General features: G+C 45.3%; 2 protein-coding genes across 15 annotated transcripts in view; one reads left to right on the plus strand and one right to left on the minus strand.

The window, feature by feature from the left end:
• Positions 1-5,881, minus strand: part of DLG2 (discs large MAGUK scaffold protein 2) — a 1,130,680-nt gene extending 1,124,799 nt beyond the window's left edge. For 9 of the 11 annotated variants that reach the window (XR_013231698.1, XM_077341326.1, XM_077341325.1 and 6 more), the window contains exon 1: positions 5,713-5,880. The gene's annotated coding sequence lies outside the window, so the exon portion shown is untranslated. Of the gene's footprint in view, positions 1-4,650; positions 4,736-5,712 lie in introns of all 11 variants that reach the window. The other 2 variants (XM_077341321.1, XM_077341322.1) reach the window with 2 other exon arrangements.
• Positions 5,882-5,977: 96 nt separating this feature from the next.
• On the plus strand, positions 5,978-15,788 carry LOC143839398 (transmembrane protein 126A-like). 4 transcript variants are annotated; one of them, XM_077341366.1, is made up of 6 exons: positions 5,978-6,055; positions 9,264-9,403; positions 11,009-11,174; positions 12,967-13,160; positions 14,054-14,168; positions 15,498-15,788. In XM_077341366.1, exons 3-6 carry the CDS (start codon positions 11,071-11,073, stop codon positions 15,700-15,702), a joined length of 618 nt encoding a protein of 205 aa, XP_077197481.1. In that variant the 5' UTR covers positions 5,978-6,055; positions 9,264-9,403; positions 11,009-11,070; the 3' UTR covers positions 15,703-15,788. The 4 variants fall into 4 exon arrangements, with proteins under 4 accessions (XP_077197481.1, XP_077197479.1, XP_077197480.1 ...); XM_077341364.1 differs by having other exon boundaries at positions 5,993-6,172; XM_077341365.1 differs by having other exon boundaries at positions 5,993-6,172; positions 11,047-11,174.
• The last annotated feature ends 5,727 nt before the right edge of the window (positions 15,789-21,515 follow it).

The following is a 21,515-nucleotide window of genomic DNA, read 5'->3' on the forward strand; positions in this document are numbered from 1 at the left end:
CTAGTCTTTAAGGTGTTGCTGGGCTTTTGCTCTTTTCTACTGCTCACATGGCTACCCTTCTGGATCCATCTTCATGGAAGGCACCACATTTAGCCGTACAGGATGGAAATGCATCGACCTTGTGATAGAAGGACAGATGGACTCTCATTCTAGCTGAATCTGAGGAAGTGAACAGGGACTCCCAAAAGCTCCTCCCCGGCCACAAATCTTGTTAGACTTGCTCCTGGACTCTGGTTCCTTTCTGCTGCTACAGACCGACTAAAACAAACACCCAACTCGATCTATTTGGGATACGAGAGGAGAGGAGGGCTGAGGGGGGCAGGACGTCGGATCAGAGTGGGAGGGAGGATTATGGGAGGGAGAGCAATGCTGGTCTGGGGGAGGGCCCAATGAGGAGGACCAGGAGGTCAGCGAGAGGGGAGAAGGCAGTGCAGGCTTACACGTACAAAAGGACTGTGAAAGCAGAAAACACTGAAGTTCTGGGAGGCAGAGTTGGCAAAAGCAAGACCGATCAGGGGGGGCCCTTAAAGCAGAAATGTGTTCTTGCCAAACGGGGATATGAAAGGGTCAGAGAGGAAGGCTGGATGCTGGGCCACAAAGAGATCCTGATTCAGACGGTGACGTGAAAGCAAAGGGGGCGACCCAGTGGAAGAGACCTGGGAAGAGGGCGGGATAACAGAGACATCACGCATGAGTCATATTGACAACAGAGATCGCATGACAGAATTTAGCATGTCTCAAACGGAGGGGCGGGGGCTGGAAGCAGGATCGGACACCTGTGCGTGGGAGGGAGCCACGACCACAGAGCCAGAGATGCAGAGGAGGCACAGAGGGCAGGAAAGAGTCACGGAAGGCGGACTGGTTTGTGCAAAGGAATGGGAGCAGCAGGAAGGTTGGAGGATGGAAGCTCTGGCCTGGGGGTGAAGCTCCCCCCCCCAAGCCATCTGCCCTGTTCAGCTGTCCACAGAGCATCGAAAGAAGAGCACGGAAAGATGTGGAGGTGACAAGATTAGCGGGCACACCTAGAATCATAGAGTTGGAAGGGACCTCCTGGGTCATCTAGTCCAACCCCCTGCACCATGCAGGACACCCACAACCCTCTCGCTCATCCACTGTCACCTGCCACCCCCTTGAACCTTTACTGAATCAACCTGGTATGTGGCTGGTAGGAAAAGGGGGTTAGATCCCCCTCTCCAATTGCTCCTGGAGTCAAATTAGCTGGGCTGAATAGGAGAGGGAGAAGAGGAGTCATAAAATGACACAAGATAGAGGAGAAGGAAGGAAGTTAACATGCAGAGGTAAGGGAGGGAAGGCCAATGCCTAGGCCCTACAGAATATTAAGCAGCTCCTGGGAAATACTATGCTCAGTTTGCCCTGAGTTGTGTGTCTTCGGTTATTAAATTTCTGTTAGTTATTTTTTTTAAATAACTTACTGTATTTGGTTTTATGGCACCTCCTGGTAAGACTGGGGGCCATTTCGCACGGCTTCAAAGTAGCAGAATGGTTGCTATTTGGAAACGCTACTAATTTGCCATAACCCACGACGTCGTAGACAATCTGCAACAATCCTGAAACCAATCAGCAAAAAGCGCTTCGTTGTGGCGCTTTCAGGGGAATCCAGAAAAGTGGATTCACCCTCCGGATAGCGATACACTCCTGCAACCAATCTGCAACAGTAGCGCTAAAGACCTGTGCGTTACCATTGTTGCTGGTTCTTCAAAGTCCCTCCCCCTGGCTCTCTCCTCCAAACTTCCGGCGAAGCGATCGCCATTTTTTTCTCTCCGAGCGAGCGGGGATAAACGCACCGGCGAGCCCCTTTCTGTTTAGAGGCTTCCCTGGCTTCAGTCCTTCACCTTTAGTCACTAAGCACAAACCACTGAAAAGCCCGTTTGCTGAAATAAAGTCCCTTTATTTTTTACAAATAAATTCAGCCGAAAATCGGGACCGTGAGGGGGGGGGGATTTTTTTTTTATCACTCGAGGCAGCGTGCAAACGATCATACAATCAAACGACAGCTCACATTAGGCAGCTGGATGGGTCTCTCCGTAGCAACGAATCTACCTAGATTCGTTGCTATGGGTCTGTTTTTTTTTTTAAAAACCTTTCTTAAAGGGAAAGGGGCTGTTTGGGAGCATGCTAACGGCTGCCCATTGGCTGCTTGACGGCCAGGGGCGGGACGAGCTTGGCAATAGCGCTTCCTTTCTAGCGATTTCTGCCGAGACCGGAAGCCTGTGGGAAACGCTAAAAAACGCAACTGATTCCACTACAAAGGCAGGTATGCATAACGACGAATTCCACTATTTTAAATGGCGATTTTTCATTCCGCAAACAATTTGCAACAAAGATCCCTGTGCGAAAAGGCCCTGGTGCTCCCTGGTCCCCTCCCTGGGAATGCCGTCACTGTCGGGTTGGTTGGGTTGGATGGTGTATTTGTTTTTGTAGGATGTTCTTATGTATTAGGGGTTTTATGGGTTTTTATATGTTGTTACCCGCCACGAGCCTTAGGGGAGTGGCAAGCTATAAATGAATGAATGAATGAATGAATGAATGAATGAATATCTAGCTAGCTAGCTCCATTTTGTGTTCCCTGAAATGTAAAAAGGAAGGGCAAGGTGTTTGTAAGCCACTCCTTCAGGTAGTAAAAAAAACAGATCCTCCGCTTTTTTTTAATGTATGGTGCATCTGTTACAATTAGAATCATAGAGTTGGAAGGGACCTCCGGGGTCATCTAGTCCAACCCCCAGCACAACGTAGGAGCTCACAACTACCTGCCCACCCACAGTGACCCCAGTTTCAGGTCCAAGTGATTTCTCCACTAAAAATCTCCAGAATCCAGCCTGGCAAAAATTCACCTACCATCCTACAGTGGCAATCAGCAGTTCCCTGGGCATGCAAGGAAGGACCACTGGCACATCCCTCCCTGCCCACCCACTCACAATCTGCCCAAGGCCATAAAATCAGCATTTCTGTCAGATGACTCTCTAGCCTCTGCTTAAGAACATCCAAGAACACCCACCACCTCTCGAGGAAGCCTGTTCCACTGGGAGACCACCAAGGAAGTCCAGGGTCGCTATTACCCCGAGGGAGGCAATGGCAAGCCACCTTGGAATGTCTCTTGCTAGGAAATGCAGCGGCAGCAGGAAGTGCCAGACTGCTGCCCCCAAATTCCTCACCCCCCCCCAGATCTTTCCACGGCTCCCAGGGGAAGTCCCTAGTCTAGTGTGAAGGTCTGAACCAGGCAGATCAGTGAAAGAGAGAAGGGAAGATGGAAGGACTGAGGAAGGAAGAACAAATCCAAAGAGAGAAGCAAATCTGAGTCAAGGAGCCAAGGCAGTAATAGGATGAAGAGCTCCGGACTTAGAAAGAAGCAGGTTCAAATCCCACTTTCCTCATGGGTGACTAAGGGCCCAGACCCACGTACAAGATTTTTAAAGGGGAGGGGAGTTTACATTATATTCCAGAATCCTCGGTAAAACTTCTTAATTAATTCTTTCTCACTTTCTCCTGAATTTTAAATTCTTTTCTATTATTGACGTGAAAACATCTTATACGCTAGTCATAGAGGAAATCTTTATGCAACGAAAAATGCAATGGAAATCCATTGCGTAAGTAATCATCAACCGGCAAAATTGAAAGGCCGAGGAGAAACAAGCTACGGACATCCAGAAGGAGCCTAGGCGTGAGGTGCATGCTTCACTACTCCTTACGGTATGGTCGCAGGTGTAACGCTCCGGCATTGCATCGTGATATCTCCTTTATTTTTTGGACAATTTCAAAACTTTAAAAGCCAAGCATTTCACCCTGTCGAGGTCTTTGATATAAATAAAACTAAAAAAAAAATTAAACAAAAATACAGTTTTAACATTTGATGCTTTTCACATATAGAGTTGGAAGGGACCTCCTGGGTCATCTAGTCCAACCCCCTGCACTATGCAGGACACTCACAACCCTATCGCTCATCCGCTGTCACCTGCCACCCCTTGAACTTTCACAGAATCAGCCTCTCCGTATCTTACGTGACAATTTGATTCTCAAAGCTTTTTATCTCCGATTCGTACAACTATTAATAGGTTTTCATTGATTCAATTAGTGGCTTTTTGTAGTATTTCTTTTATTTAATTTTTGGAGGAGGATTTAACTCCCCCCCCCTAAAAAAAATACCCTGTGCACGGCCTTGCATGGGCCAATCAGTGCTTCCTAACTCAAACGGTTGTTGAACGAAATTCAAGTCCCATGGCCCCTTAAAGACCCACAGAGTTTTATTTATTTATTTATTTATTTATCATACTTCTACACCGCCCTCCCCGGAGGCTCAGGGCGGTTTTACTGAAGATGTGAGCTTCTGTGTGCCTGCACACTTCCTCAGACAACGAAAAAGAAATTGTCAGAGTGGAGATAGAAGGTGAGAGCAAATCAGCAGGAAATTAGTAAACAGCATAATGAAGCTATCCAACAAATACACAGCACGATGAAGATGCTTCGCACAATCAAATGCCTTGCTAATCACCTTCGTTCGGCTTTGTGTAGTGGTTAAGAACAGCGGACTCTAATCTGGTGAGCCAGGTTTGATTCCCCACCCCTCCACATGCAGCCAGCTGGGTAGCCTAGTCCTGTTAGAGCTGTTTCCCGAGCTCTTTCAGCCCCACCTACCTCCCAGGGTGTCTGTTGCGGGGAGAATCAAATGGGTAGCTGTGTTGGTCTGAAGCAGCACAATAAAATCAGAGTCCAGTAGCATCTTGAAGAAGGGTAGAAGGGAGAGGAAGGAAAGGTGATTCCCAGCCTCTTTCAGGTAGTGAAAAGCGAGGTATAGAAGTCAACTCTTCTTCCTTATACTGCATATTTGTTGGGTATCTTCATGATGCTCTTTCCTAATCCTCTGTTCATTCTCACTGGCAGTCTTCAAGCAAAGGTTGGATACACACTTTTCTTGGATGCTTTAGGATGCTTTGGGCTGATCCTGCGTTGAGCAGGGGGTTGGACTAGATGGCCTCTTTGGGCCCTTCCAACTCTATGGTTCTATGATTCTCTCTCATCTGTGTACTCAGAGTAATCCTATTTCATTGTCAACAGCTTACACCTCCAATCATTTTGTGTTGCACTTCAAGGTGCCCCTGGGCTCAATCTTTGCCCCGCTGCTTCCGACCAACACAGCTGCCCACCTGCATGCACCCAAGGTAAGGTGACCAGATTTTGACATGGGTAAAGCGGGATACCATTGACTGGGGGGGGGAGGGTTCTTGATTAAAAATTTGGTCTATAGGGAGCAACAAAAAGTTTCACAGAACGCAAAAATAGAATTGTAATAGATATATATAAAATTTTTAATTTCAATTTGCCAGGTACCCCCAGATGTCCCTCCAAAAGTGGGACAATCTGATCGCCTTAACCCAAGGGTGGCTTGGAAGGCAAAAGGGGACCGCCGTGCCTCCCTGGCAGGGAACCCGGGAGCGGGTGCAGGCGGATCGGGACCCACCAGATGCGGGGAGGCGACGCAGAGCAAGGATTGCAAAGAATGCAACAGGCAGGGAAGAGGCAAGGAAGGCAGGCGACGCGACCCACCAGGCAATAGGCGGGGAGGGTGGGGGGGCAGGCCTACCCTGCAGGGAGGGCGCCCGCCTAGTCCCCCCCCCTCCCGCGGAGGAGGCCGAGCCTGCACGTGTGAGCGGGCGGACACGCGGGTCGGAGGGCCAGGCCGGGCTCCCGGGCTCTCACCTCGCGGGCTGCTGCGCCCCCATCGAGCGCCGCGCGGAGGGGGGCTCCGGCCGGCCGTCCCAGCCCGTCACTCGGCCGCGGCCTGCGGGCGCCTCGGGGCCGTCTCCAGGGCACAGCGGGCGCCGCCTCCCTTAGCAACGCGGCCGGGCCGGCCCCGGGGGGGGTTGAGTGACAAGCGAAATGCCCCGCGCCGCCCCGGCCAATCGGGAGGCGGCGTGCTGAGGGCGCGGGAGGGGCGGCCAATCGGAGGCGGGTTCGGAGCGCCGCGCGGGGTCATGTGACTGGCCAAGATGGCGGCCCCCGCGGGAAGGGCGTGCGCGGCGTCGCTCCGAGGGGCTGCGCTGTGAGTTGGCTGTTCGCTCAGCGGCTGCCTGTGGGGGGCGAATGGTTTTCTTGGGGGCGAGGCTGAAGAATTGGTTTCGGGATCGACTCGCGGGGAACTGGAGGAAGGGAGGGCTAGGTGAGTAGGAGGGCGACGACTTGGGCTCGGTTGGAGACCTCAAGGTCATTTCTGTCTGGTTGCCAACCCCGGGTTGGGAAATGCCTGGAGAGGTTGAGGGTGCAGCCGGGAGTGGGCGGGAGGACCCTCGGTGGAGGTCTGTGGGAGACCTCCCACAATAATGCTGTGGGAGTCCGCCCTTCAAAGCAACCCTTTCTCTAACGGTACTGATTTCCGTATTCTGGAGACGAGTTAGAATTCCAGGGGATCTTCAGGCCCCAACTGAGTGCTGGCATCCCCGTTTGCGGGGGAATATGCAACTGGAGGGGTGTTGTGATTTGGAGGGGGGGGCAAATGGCTCGGCATGGCTGGTTTCAGCATATACGGAATGGGTCGTGTAGTGTATCCTTCCTTAACCAGGATCTGGCTGCAATCCAGTGCATGCTTATTTCAAAATAGAACCCTTTTGTTTCAAGCGAGCAGGCTCCCACGTACGTATGAGAATCCTTGTCTCCTGCTGCCCCTGATAAAAGTAGTATTTTAATGTATGTAATTGTGATGGGTAAATGATTACATCGAAAATATATACCGGATGTTTCTGCTGTAAATTATATTTGTACCTTTTCGATAACACAAAATCACAGAATGAATTAGGAAAAGATCAAAATAGGCTGCCGTGTTTGTCTGTGACAGCAGAAAAGAGCAAAAGTCCAGTAGCTTCTTAGAGGCTCACAAAGTTTGTGGCAAGATAGGAGCTTTCATGAGTCACAGCTGTCCTCTTTTTCTGGGTATATCTGTAGAAGTGACCAGCGACTCACAAATGCCTGCATCCTGCTACAAATTTTGTTAAGTCTTTAAAATACAAATAGGTTAAAGTAGGGCCGCCAGCTTTGACTCCCACCCTACAGTTGCCTCCTGTGGAGGAGTGATCAAGAGGAGTTGAAATATAGCAAAATTATCCAAATAGTTCTTGCATATTAATTGATACGATTTGGGCCTTGCAGCCTTGTTTGTCATAGAGGAGGCCTCTGTTCTTCAATCAGCCATGATGTGTAAGATGAGTTTTAAGTCAGAATGAAAAGCTGTAACTGTTACAGAGAGTAGCTGAGCTGTATCATGTCTATGGGCATTCTACAATTAGAATTGAGATCTGACCTGTGGAAAGGAGGGCTGGAGTGTTGTTTTTCCTTTAAAAGTTTGTGCAAAAATCTGCTCACTCCTCTTATCTGCAGGACTGTGCTCTGCCATTATAGCTTTGCTTGTGTCAGGTGGATGGCAGCCTTTGAATGGGCACAATCATCATACATGTGTTTTCTCCATTGAAGCTCCCACTTTATAGAATCTGCTGCCTCAGGTTAGGAAGACTTCCGCTTTCCTGGCTTTCCATAAATTATGCAAACCTGATTATTATTATTAGAGCAGCCTTTTCCAACTTTTTTAGTTGAGAACCCCCTGAAACATTCATCAGGCATCAAGAAACCGCAGAGGTGGCGCGATTGTGCAGAATATGGTTGGGAAGTATAGCTGTGTATGCACCCACCTGGGGCCCCTCCTCCAGAACCATACTTGGCCATTTGGGGATGGGGAGACTGGTCGATAAATGTCTAACAATTTTTAAAAATATATATATATTAACTCCTACCTGCTTGGGAAGCCCTTCCAAGGCCATCAAGAAACCCCAGTGTTTTGAGAAAGCCTGGATTAGGTACTGTGGGCTATACTGTTGTGTGTAGTTTACAGTAAGCTTGGATCCTCTTGTGTAGTGGGTTTTTTGGCACTGCTTGTGTCATGTTAATACTTTTGATGTACTTTCTGGTTCCTTCCAAACTTCTACAATCCTGATGTGTTGTTTACTGAACGTTCCAGTTAGTTGACTCACTCTGTGCCATCCAATTTGAGTCCCTTTGAGAGAGGGCAGGTTATAAATAATGTAAATAAATAAACTGAAGCCTCTGCCCAGCATAAACCTTTTTACTTGGCAGCGGCTATCTGCTATTAAGAGTGATTTAAATGGGTAGCCTTGTTGGTATGAAGTAGCAGAACAAATTTTGAAGAAGTGTTGGTTCTTATATGCCACTTTTCTCTACCCGAAGGATTGTCAAAGCAGCTTACAATAACCTTTCTTTCCCCTCCCCACAACAGACACCCTGTGAGGGAGGTGAGGCTGAGAGAACCATGATATTACTCCTTTGTCAGGGCTGTGACTAGCCCAGGGTCATGTAGCTGGCTGAATGTGGAGGAGTAGAGAATCATACCCAGGTTGCCAGATTACATGACACCACTCCTAACCACTACATCAAGCTGGCTTTGCAGCTGACATTGTATCTGAAGAAGTGTGCATGGACATGAAAGCTCATACCTTGAATAAAACATTGGTTCTGTTAAGAGTGTAATTAATGCCCAGTTTAATGGTTGGCAACTCTATCTGCAGCACAATAGGACAGAAAAAGGCCTGGTATTTATGCAAATAAAAAGGATGCAGAGTGTTTTACATACTGAATGTTTCTAGAGCAGTGGTTCTCAACCTTGGGGTCAGGACCCCTTTGGGGGTCAAACAACCCTTTCACAGAGGTTGCAGCAGGGCAAGCAGCTTGGCGGAGGGCGGGGGGCACCACTGTTGCCGCTCCTCCAGAAGGTACCTGCCAATTTATATACAATTTATAACCAATTTATATACAATCCTGAACAAAGGATCTTCACAGCTTTGGTCAATTTCGGTTTAATGTCTGTGAAAGAACACTGGCATAATTTTATGGTTGGGGGTCCCCCCAACGAGGAACTGTATTAAAGGGTCATGGCATCATGATGGTTGAGAACCACTGTTCTAGAGGCTCCACCCATCAAAGCAAGTGGCTTCCAAAGTTACTGGTGAGGTTGCTGCTGCAAGCAAAAGCTGTCATGTTGCTCAATGAATTGCTGAGAGTGGTAGACCAATCTCTGATGGTGAATTTGTTAAAAAGTATATGGATAAAGTAATGGAGGAAATGTGCCCTGAGAATGTATCCTGTCTTGTGTCAGTTTATCTACAATCACCAAGTGCATTGAACAACTAGGAGAAGAGCTGTATATGTCACTGGTTGTCAAGGCAAAAAGTTTGATTTTTTTTCTTTAGCATTAGATGACAGCAAGGACGTTATAGACACTGCTCAACTACTCATTTTAACAGGCGGATAGATTCCAACTTCAGAATTACAAGAAGAGTTGTGTGCACTGCAGAAAGGCACCACAACTGCAGAAGACATATTCTGGAAGGTATGTAATAAATTGAAAAGTATCGCACCTAATGGTGCAAGAAATGCATGGTGGGAAGTAAAACTGGTGTAGTTGCAAAAATCAGTGAAGAGATATTGAAATTAAATGATACATTTCCTATGTAATTTCACAGCATCATCCATCAGCAAGTATTGTGGGAAAATTCAGTGATGCATATTGTTGTATCCATCGTCAGTTTCAAAATTTTCTCTCAGATAGATGCAAAATATGGGGGTGTATTGAACCTTGCAGAAGGCTTAGCAGAGGCAAAATCTTTAAACTTTTTTCTGTCTTCATCATGAAACTGATGTTTCCTTAAGGAGAAAGGAAAAGATCAAGAAGCACTTTCTGACCCTGAATGGATTTTTGATTTGGCTTTCTTAATGGGTATCACAGAGCATCTGAAAACACATTGAATCTAAGGTTGCAGGGGAAAGGAAAGCTTGTGTGTGACATGTATACTGAAATAAAAGCTTTTGAAGCAAAACGAAACATTTTTGTGAAGCAAGTTAGTGAAGGTAACTTTTCAAACTTCTCATACTGCATAGTCCATATTACAATGGACTAAAATTTGAGAAGGATGGGAATTTACAATTCAATGTTGAAATACAGATCAAATCAAAGCATCTTAATAAATAAGCCTTTTAATAAAGCACAGCCACCAGTTCTTCCAAAGTAACAAGGATCCTGAACCGCAATTAGGACCTTAAAGGTCTATTTATTAAGATGTTTTTAAATATTGAGAAACTAAGACATGAATATTGGAAGAAGAGGGACAAGCCACTGAAGAAAAGCTTCAACTCTGAAAATACGTATGATTATCTAGTCAGCCTTTCATCCTTCTGAGGTCAATAAAATGAGTACCCAGCTTGCTGGGGGGTAAACAGTAATGACTGGGGAAGGCACTGGCAAACCACCCTGTATTGAGTCTGCCATGAAAATGCTAGAGGGCGTCACCCCAAGGGTCAGACTTGACCCGGTGATTGCACAGGGGATACCTTTACCTTTTATGATTATCTAGATGCTCTTCTGGCTTGATCTATAGAGACTTTGAAAAATAAATTAGAACATACAGACGTCATTTAACATTGTGAGATTCTTTATTATTTCTGGAACATCAATTGGGTTGGTTTCTTTTAGGTTTGGACTTCATGTACCGACTTGCCCTCATTTCTTCAGTTATAATGAAGAGCCAGATGCTTGTGGAATGATCTGGAGTATAATATAGGGACTGACTCAGTTCTTAGTTACTCCCAATAAGTTCCATGGGATAAAGTAAATGCTAGAACAAAACTGGCTTTGACAGCTGGTGTCTTGGCAAGGGCTCATGGGAATTGTAGTTCATGGACATCTGGAGAGCCACAGTCTGCCCCCCCCCCTCGATCCACACTGCGTTACTGAAATTAAGCTATGGCGATAACTTTGGGGCTGGCTCTGCATCCTGCATCCAAGGTGCTACATCAGAATTCCACATTTGGCTTCAGGTTTAACAAAGCTGAATACCTGATATAACCAGTCGCGTACACGCCGGGCAGCCAGCTTTTGATAATAGCCTCATACAACAGAGTTGCGAGATGTTAAGTGTGTTTCCGTTCCTTTCGCCAGTACTTCTCAAGGAGTGTGACCAGTGTTGGCTTTGACAGCCCCGCCCACTCGCTGAAACGAAAATGGCAGGAGAGGTTCTTGATTCTTACGTAAGAGACCGGCCCCTGGTGAGAGACCGGGCTGCGATTCTGCGAGAAAGGTTTGAGCGGCTCCCGGCAGTTGACAAGTGAGTGATAGCCTCTTGGCATTTTCAACAGTTTTACACCACTAATGGTTACGCTCACCCCAAGCAATTGGCCTAAGTGGTTTGCTCAGTGGAATGTGCTACACCGCAGCAGGCCAGTGGAAAGTACTGAACTTGGCCCCAGGTCTCCTTCTCTGCTTTCGTTTCTCCCTCACTTTTTAAACATGCACCGTTTAATGAACTAGCCTTCCTCAACTGTTGTGCCATTGAGGAACTTCCGAAACATTCTTCAGGGTTCATGAAACCCCAGGCGTAGCATGATCATGCAGAACATGGTTGGGAAGCATAGTTCTGTACCTGCCCACCCCGGACCACTCCCCTTCCCACCCCGTCCAGTCCCATTGTTGGCCATTGTGGGGGTCAACATGAACGTATATGGTCATATCACCCATTAAACGTTTTAAGAAATGTTAAAGATACATAAGAAATTAACTTCCACCCATTCAGGAAACCCATCTGGGGCCAGCAAGAAACCTCAGGATTTCATGATACCCTGGTTGAGAAAGTGTGATATAGCTGTAAGGATTTCCGATGGATTTGGGATGTGTATTGAATATTACAGTATTGACCTGTAGGCACAGGATATCCTTTGGAGAACATGTTGGGTCACGCATATTGTGGAGAACTGCTGTTGTCCTTCATCTGCCCTGAGAATGTCCTTGGCCACCTCCAACGTGAACGTAGGCATCCTGAGAAGATCTCGCCTCATTATTTGGATTTCTTTCGTGTGGTCAATTTTTAAACTATTGGCTGTCACACGCAAAGCCTTCCCTGGCACCGGACCCTCATATCTGTGAGACCATCTCTCCCCTTGTCATCCACCTGGTGAGCCTTCTCCAGGTGACCGCAATATCAACAACTGCCTGTGCATTTTGTTTTTTCCATTGTGTCCCCCCATCTTGGGGGGACAGTCTGCCCAAGGAGATCAGGTAGTCTCTCAGGCCCCTGAGTGCCTCCGCCTCCAACTGGCTTGCCCATTTGTCCAGCAGCCAGCCAATCGCCTTCCGTCCCCCATCCCTGACCACCCCCTCCTCCCACTTCCCTCTGAGGCTTGGAGGCTGCAGATCCCTGTTGCGTGACAGCTGCCCCTGCTGGTGAGTTCCCTAACAGCTGCCTGCGGATCCTGGTGGGAGGGAGAGACTGTCCGCAGAGTTCTTCCACTCCACCCCCCTGATCTAGCGCCCGTTATATTCCTGAATGTAACAGGCTTGGCCACTAGTACATAAATAACATTGGTCCCTGGGCAGGTCAGGGGAATTCTACTCCTCTGCTGCAGCATGAGTCTTGTGGCAACTTAAAGGCTAACAAGTTCATGCAGGTAGATAAGGTTTCGTGGAATTAGGGTTGCCAGCTCTGGGTTGGGGACAGGAGAGCCTTCAGTGGAGTATAATATCCTCTGTAGGAACAAATCGGCCAACTTTAGGCTTCAGAATTATGTACTTTGTGGAGTTAACATTTTTGCTTGTTGGCCCCCTAGGATGGTTGGTTGGCCGCTATGAGGGTGGATTGCTGGACAAGATCTACCCCTGGTCTGGTCAAGCAGGGCTCCTCTTCCCATTCTGGTCATTCTGCTTTAACGCTACAAGACTCGGATAGTGCTGATATTTAAGGTGTTTTCAAGCACATACCGTATTTGTATTGTTCCAGAAACAGGCCTGTTTGCGTTATGAGTGAGAGGAAGAAAATGCAAGGCCATATTCATAGGTAACTAAAGCTTAGTAGCTCTGGATAGCAATTCTAAAATACCTTTCTCCCCTCCTGGCTCTTCCTGCAGGAATTTATTTCAATCAGGACCGTTTGTCCTCGCGCTAAACTCAAGCTTCTGTGGCTTAATAGCAAACAACTATCTCAGGAGCGCCCTGAATGTAACCCAAGCTCGCTTTGCGTCCACTCTGCCCATGGCGTTCTTGCCGTTCGTCTCGACTTTGGCTGTTTACGAACTTTGTGTTTCCCAGCCTATAATGCAAGGTATGATGCTCAAAGTTTCAACCTTAGACATGGACTGTGGCATCTCACGTTGTGCAAACAACGGGGGAATTTGCAAGAGGTGCTGTTTGGCGGCTTTGCTAGCAAGAGGCAGGAGAGCTACATGAGAAGGAAAAAGGCGAAGACACGTTTGGTGGCTTCTGCAGCCTTTTGCAGCGGTGACAAATACATTAAATACACAGAACACACATTCAGAGAGTATTCTATATTTATCACAATCCAGTTGTGTTCTGTGAAATTTAAAGAGGAAAAAAACCCAAATTCTTAAAGGTAAAATAGACATTATATTGGTTTTTTATTAAATAGTTGAAATTCAGAATTATTTTACTACCTATGCTGCATGATTAAGCAAATAATTTTTTATATATAATTTTTTATATTACACGGCCATGATTTACACCTTCCTTCCACTTCTTGTGTCTGTGGCTAGCTCCACTTCCCATTTGGCCTTGCTGGACAACACCCACTTTCTAGCCAGCATATTTGGGTCTCTTTCTCTGCACTGGTGATGTGCACACCAGTGGCTGAGCAGGATGTGGGATTCCTGTGTTGTCTTATTCCCTGTCTGGTTGATGCCATGGCCTTACACTGGTAGAGAGGGTTCTCCAAAGGACAACGCGTGATCTATGGATCCAATGCTGTCATTTTAATTTTCATGACAGACATTTACACACCAGCAGAAAAAGACGGGCAGCAATGAAACTTTTCTGATGTAATTTCTGAGCTGCTTCTTGGCCGCATCTCACTGTAGTTGGGAAATGCGGATTTTCAAAAGACTGGTCCTGCCCTGAAATGGGAACGCTGTCGATACGTCAAGAAATGCCTGTAATGCTGTACGTATCTGTTAAGTTTGAATGCTGTTTTCTCCTCTCCAGGTGATATCAACTGTGCCACTTGTATCGCAATCAGAGGGGGAGTCATTGGAGCCTTTATCGGTTGTTTGTATCCTGCTCTTACAGCTATTCCACTCAACGGAGGTCTCGCAGCTAGGTAGATTTATAATTTGTATCCTTGCAAATGGGGATAACCATCAAAGGAGCCATCAAAGGAGCATTATTGTAGTTGGAAGGGGTACGGCCAACTACCCAAATGTTTAAAATTGCAGTGATGTCCTACGCTGGGATAATTTCAGAGTTTTAAGAACTGTCTTGCATCACTTTTCAAGGATAACCACTCAAGTACTTATTGTTGATCTTGAATGGTTGGGTCAGAGTGTGGGAAAGATACTTGAAAGGTGGTGCCAATAATCATACAAGATTCATGAGGGAGAAACCACACTTTAAAAGATTTCCAGTTTATAAGCTTTTATTTACTTATGTATTTATTACATTTATATACTGTCCTCCCCTAAGGCTCAGGAGAGAGTCTTTGTCTCTTTGGAGAGTAAAATCTCACTTCATCAGACTCAGGAAACCTTGTTCATCTTTTAAGATGTGAGTGGACTCAGAATCTCTTCTCTCCTGCACTCCAACATAGAATCCCCCTTGATTATGCAATGATGCTGGTGCAGAAATAATGTATATTTCCTTCCTTGGGCACTTTAAGGTATAATCAGTAGAATTCTGCTGTAGAATTCCTCTACTGCAAGTGTTTCTGCTGAAGGGTAGACTATTTTGACCCACACTCTCCTCCCCTGTTCAAATGATTCCCTTCATTCTTGGTTCAGTGTACTTGCATTAATGCTTGCTCCGATGCACTGACCCTAACAACTCAGAATCATAGAATTGGAAGGGGCCACACAGGCCTTCTAGTCCAACCCCCTGCTCAACGCAGGATCAGCCCTAAGCATCCTAAAGCATCCAAGAAAAGTGTGTATCCAACCTTTGCTTGAAGACTGCCAGTGAGGGGGACCTCACCACCTCCTTAGGCAGCCTATTCCACTGCTGAACTACTCTGTGAAAATCTTTTTCCTTTTATCTAGCCTATATCGTTGTACTTGTAGTTTAAACCCATTACTGCGTGTCCTTTCCTCTGCGGCCAACGGAAACAGCATCCTGCCCTCCTTCAAGTGACAACCTTTCAAATACTTAAAATTGGGCTATCATGTTTTCTTACGTCTCGCCTCAGAATGCTAGTTGGGTTAAACAGTATTAATTCTTCCTTCATAACATGCTTTAATCCAAGAAATAACTGCTGCTTTTGAGCAAGTGATTCTATATCTGAAAAACTGTAGTAGGGTTTGGCACCTATTTTTATTTTAAAACAGAACAGGCTGGTTTTTTTTAAGTAACAGGTCTACTGTAGTTGCCTTATTGGGGGGGCGTGAATACTAGAATGTTGGTTAGCCCTCGCTAAAGTAAAATGTTCCGTTCTTTCCAGATATTCCACAGCTCCTCTGCCAAGTAAGGGGAACATGCTCCAATACTGGATGACAGTTTGCAAACCAGCATACAGAAAACTGAGATATGCTGCAATCCTGCAAGCAGCGCTGGGTACCTACTTCGCCTCAAAGTATCAGGACATATATATCAAAATGCTTCTGTTGCCTGAACCTGGGATGGATCCTGAAGAACTCCATGATTGATTGAGAAATTTTGCAGCTGTTTATGGGCTTGGTCTTTTCCCCTTCGTGAATATAAAATCTGCATTAAACAGTCTTTAAAAATGTAACTTTTGTCCAGTGCTGACCTGGTTGGTATCACCCCTCCTATAAATCCCACAGCTGAACATTTCTCACAGTAGGCTCCACAAGGGTGCTTGGGGTACCCCTGCAAAATAGACAGAGGGGGCCCTACAGTGTATTCTCCTTAAAGGCATGCCTCTGCCTACTCAAGGAATCCAGCCCTGGATTTTTGGAATCCAGCCCTGCCCCAGTGTTGTGCTGAGCACAATGGAAATGCAAGGTAGAGCTGTCGCCCACATGAGAAACCGCTCTAACAGAATTCAGTCTATTTCCTATCAGGCCAGCCTGCTTTCAAATCTGTTCTAGGTATTTGCTGGTTCCGATTGAAAGTGAAAAGGGCATTGTTAAATGGATATCCAGGAGAGCAAAATTAAAACTGTAATCTACACGGGGCCTAGCACAATACCCTATAAGGGCAAAGTGACCTACTTTTAGAGGATGAGTAAGAAGTTTATAATCTCACAAATGCTGCTTAAAGGAAACACAACAATTAGATGCTGACTCTTCCCAATTCCTTTAGACTGCACATAGTCCTGACTGAGGTTCTGGCAGTACAGTGATCCACTGCATCCATCAATATGTGAATACACTTGCTTTTAGCTCTTCGGACATTAAGAAGCCACTGGAAAATAGCCACTTGAGACTCCATCACATGACTGATATGCACTATCATGCAACATGAACACAACTTTTTTGAACTGTAACTCAACATCCATAACCTGGAGCGTTTAGATCAAAATTGGACCATACCAGAATTGGTTGAAGGTGCTGCACACATAACTGGAAGGCTAGATTTCAAATCCCAACTAAGTCCCTGTTCATTGTTTATGAAGAGTTGGTTGTTTTGCGTGAACGTAACAGGAACCTGGAAAATGCTTCAGGCAGCTGCAAAGTTCTTTATTGCTCTTTATTCAGGCTGCATTTGGAGGGAGGGGTGCCATGTAGGTCAGGGCATAGAATAGGGGGGGAGGGGGAGCAGACAAGGGATGAAACTGCCATTCCTTCCACAAAGCTATGCTTGCTGAACAGGGAGTGGGGAAGGCTTCCATCCCCTTGTATCTCTTTCCTCCAGCGAGCCCCCCAACCCTGCACAGTGGGCTTTCTCCATAGGACTGCTATATTGATTATCTTTCTCGCCTGGTAGAATGATGGTAGATAAGTAGAGGAACACGGGAAACTTTAATGATAAGGACTGGAATCAAATGTTTCAACAATGTCCTTTTAAAACAATTTCAAGAGCCTTATAAGAACATGGATTAAAGATTTCTCAAAGATGGTACTTTACTCCTATAAGGATAGCCCACGTGATGAAAATAAAAACTTTTGGGAAGGTTATGGTGAATTAGGGATATTTATGCATATGTGGCGATCCTGTCCAACTATAGACAAATTTTGGAAATCAGTATTTACAGAGATCGTTACAATCACCTAGGAACAAATAAAACATACTGCTGAATTGCCCTGCTCAACATGCATCTTAATGAAAACTATTGTAAATGAAAAACACAGATTAATCATCTTTTAGTTGCAGCTCGATTGCTTATTAACCAATGCTGGAACGCTATAGCGATCTCCTTAGGGAGATGGTGTGCAAAAATAAGGAATATAACAGCACTTGAGAAATTCACAAATAAAATTCCTGTTCTTACTAGAAGTAAATATTAAGCATAAGAGAAGTTCTTGACTTCAGACTCTAATATCAGACTAGATTCCCAGGAAATGTAGTTTCGTTGCAAAACTTCTTCAGCTTTTAAATTGCATGTGACCAAAAAGTGTCTTGAAGAGTTAGTTTTTATACCCCCCCCCCTTTTCACTACCAGGAGTCTTGCTTACAATGTCTTCCCTTCCTCTTCCCACGAGAGACACCCTGTGAAATAGATGGAACTGAGAGAGCTTTGACAGAACTACTTGGTCAGAACAGGACTATATGGACAGTGACTAGCCCAAGGTAACCCTGCTGGCTGCATGTGAAGCGGGAAATCAAACCCGGATCACCAGACTGAAGACACCACACTTAACTACTACACCAAGCTGGTTTCAAGAGACCATGCACTGTATTTGAATTGTTTGGTCACGTGCAATTATTACGAAGCTGAGGAAGTTTCACAACAAAACTAGACATTACCTGGGAATGATATTAAAGATTCTGGAGACAAGAACTTCTCGTGATGCTTAGTGTTTTACCTCTAGTAGGAATATATTTTTTTATATATTGGTAAATTTCTAGACCACCCCTATTGGCACTGCCATCTGGGGGGCATTTACAACAGTTAAAATACAAGATAATTAAAATAATAAAAACAATAAAAAATAATTGATCAAAAAAACAATTGGTGACGTCTCCATGGTTCTTTTGCTGGGGTAGGCAAAGAGCTGTTGGATTGCAGCGAGGGAGGCCCACAATTATTTGTAAGATTATTTGTCCAAGCTGACTTCAACTGTGAGCCTGTCCGAAGGGCTTTGTCTTACAGGCCCTACAGAACTGTGTTAGGATAATGGGGAAGTTGGTCAGGCAGAGGTTGGGAAGGCTCCGGCAGCTCCAGACTCACAGCGGTGGCAGGAAGGGAGCAGGGAGGTCGGTGGGGAAGAGGTTGGGAGGCCTCTGCTGGTCCTGGGCTTGCAATGGGGAGGCAGGTGTAAAGTTCTGCATTTAGGTAGGAAAAACCAAATACAGCAATATAGGATGGGGGAGATTTGTCTTGGCAGTAGCATGTGCGAAAAGGAGTCTTAGCAGACCATACATTGAACATGAGTCAGCAGTGTGGCTTGGTGGCTAAGAGGGCAAATGGGATTTTGGGCTGTATCAAATGGAGTATCGTGTCCAGATCACGGGAGGTGATGGTACCGCTTTACTCTGCTCTGGTTTGGCCTCACTTAAGTACTGTGTTCAGTTCATCTATTTTGCTTCCACTCGCATGGAATTGGGGGGGGGGGGGATGCAGATGGTTTGAATGGCTACTAGCCATCTGAATCTAAAAACTCATGAATGGACCCTCCAAGCGGCCATTTAAACTGCCCGTTTTGTTTGTTCCCACTTTGAAGCAGGAGGGTGAGGGTGGTAGCTCAGGTGCTAGCTCCATATTGCCTGGGCTGGGGCTCCTGTTGCAGTTTGGTTTAAACTGAGGTCTAAGATATCATAGGACTGGTCAGGACACGGGAAGCTCTGCTGTCAGTTCTGCACCAGCTGGGCTGGCTCCTGTTCTGTTACCGGAGCTGGCCTAAGATCTGCTGAAGTGTCTTCTCTACTCCAAGTTGCAAAGTTATACAGCTTGGGGTGAACTCTAACTCTGAGGCTGTTAAAGGGATCTCAGTCCCTTTAAAAGCCTCGGACTCATGGAGCCAAAAATGTCAGCATTCCCGGTTATTTCCAAATCCCAACACTATAGCCAAAACCCAAAAATACTGTTTTGTTTGTGGGGTTTTTTTTGCATACACCCTAGTTGTCAGTATCCAGGCTCTTTTCATAAGGTTACAATGCGTTTCTGAAGAGAATGTATTTGACTACAGCCCTTCTAGAAATGCAGGAAAACTTAGGTTTTAGTAAGACCTTGCCTTGTTTTTCAGCCAAATTCTGAAACTCAGACATGTTTTACCTGAAGCAAGGTCTGCAATCTGTGGCTCAGTATAAAACCAAAAATAAATCTTTAAATTACAGTACATGAGAGAAACAGGCAGGATGCTAGAATAGGCAGTATAAGAAAGGGATGGCAGGCAAAGATTTTATAAGACTGAAAGACTTCTTAGAGATGCTTTACATTTGGGGAAATTACATTTGTGAACAGCTGCCAGCCATCCAGGTGCAAACCATGTAAACCAGTGGTCCCCAACCTTTTTATCACCGGGGACCACTCAACGCTGGGGACCACTCACCGGGGATCACTCAATGCCTTTTACTAAGTCCCGGTGGTGGTGGTGGGGTAGTTTACTCCTGTACTCTCAACTACTGCCCTAGCGCTCTCTGATCGCTATGGTAATGTTTAAACATCCCTTCAAAAATAAGATACAGACACACCACAACAATGAAGTGTGTTGTAAAGGGCTGGGGGGATGAAGTAAAGGGCCGGGGGGGGGGGGGAGAAGGCGTCCTTCGGGGCCCACCTTCAATTAGTCGAAGGACCACATGTGGTCCGCAGCCCACAGGTTGGGGATCGCTAATGTAAACCATCCTGCAGGGCACTGCTTTGTATATTTACTAATCATACAATACTATAAATAATACATATTGTGAGACTTTGTGTGCGCCACCTCCTAACAAAAGACTCACAACATCTCATGTTTAGGCTGCAGAAACTTTACAGATTATTAAGCAATATGACAATTGTTAGTCACGCAATATTTTATATTTTTGAATTATGCAAACATGCATTTACTGGCACTCGGTTGCTTGCTTGTTCTAAATTGTTGTGTCACTCAGCTCTATTAGAACAAAAACACTTCTCAGCCTTTTTAATGCTGTATTTCAAAACTGGGGCAAAAAACACTGAAAATTTCTAATGCAGCAGAGCAACTGTAACGCAGAGCAAAATCAATTTTTTTCGTTGCCAGTTTGAGACATGGTTGGCCTCAACTACTTTGTTGCCATCTTTCCAGGGGGTTACAGAATACAGAAAAAGTGATTCCCGCCCCCTTGAAACTACAAAGCTAATAAAAAGATGATGAAAAGTAAGTTATTGTGCAATATAACATCATGCACAGTAATTTACAAATTTTCAATGAGCAAAGTATTCTTGACCTGGCTTAGCAAATCAGGCAAGAAAAAAAAAACACCACCAGACAAGAAAGTTATATATTTGGAAGCATTACAGTGTATTGATTCTTAACACCATACAATGATGCACACTTATGGCTACATAATACTAGCCAAAGCTAGGCACTTCCATATTAAGAAAATTATTTCTCTTGTCCTGTAAAGACAGGTGTCTAAATGAAGTATGTACTGGTACTGTACACAATAGTAAATTTTCAGCATAAAGTACAGCTTCCAGCTATGCTTGGCAAAGTGTTTTTTGTTTTGGTTATTCCCTTTAGGAGACAGGTTATTCATTCTTGTGCTGTAAGAGTTATAACTGTATTACCACTGAAGGGTTCATCGTTCAATGGGGCCATACAGGTTATCTAGTCCAACCTCCTGCTCAACACAGGAGCAGGCTCTCTCTGACAACTGCTCGTCCAGCAATATCAAGCATACCAAGGCCCTGATATGCTACATTCCAAAAGGCATCATAGTTGTAAAGACAAATAGTAACTATTTGAAGAGAAGAAATGCAGCTGTTTTTGTTAATTTGTTAAGCAAGAAATTTCTATTGCTGTCTATTCAAAGGCCCACTCAAGGCAGTTTACAATTAAAACTGTTAATTTATTCCTACGCTGCTGCTGCTGAAATTTTATCATTGCAATTTATGTTTATATTTAAGACTGCAGTAAGCTGAATAATAAAGCCTTATAAGAACAGTCTTGTGGTTAAGCTACAGTAGCACTGAGTTCATCTAATTGATTGTGTAATTAATATAAGTAAGAAACTTATATGCAGAACAAGAAGCAACAGTGAGAACTGAACAGTGAGAACAGTTGGTCTGCTGCATTAGAAATTTTCAGGGTTTTTTGCCCCAGTTTTGAAATACAGCATTAAAAAGGCTGATTTTATTGTTGACAATTAGCCATGGTAGCTGAGTGGTGCTTCCAAGATTAGAGGCAGAATCACTTGGAATGTTGAA

Source organism: Paroedura picta, chromosome 6 (genome assembly GCF_049243985.1).
Source record: "Paroedura picta isolate Pp20150507F chromosome 6, Ppicta_v3.0, whole genome shotgun sequence".
In the NCBI taxonomy this organism is placed as follows: domain Eukaryota; kingdom Metazoa; phylum Chordata; class Lepidosauria; order Squamata; family Gekkonidae; genus Paroedura; species Paroedura picta.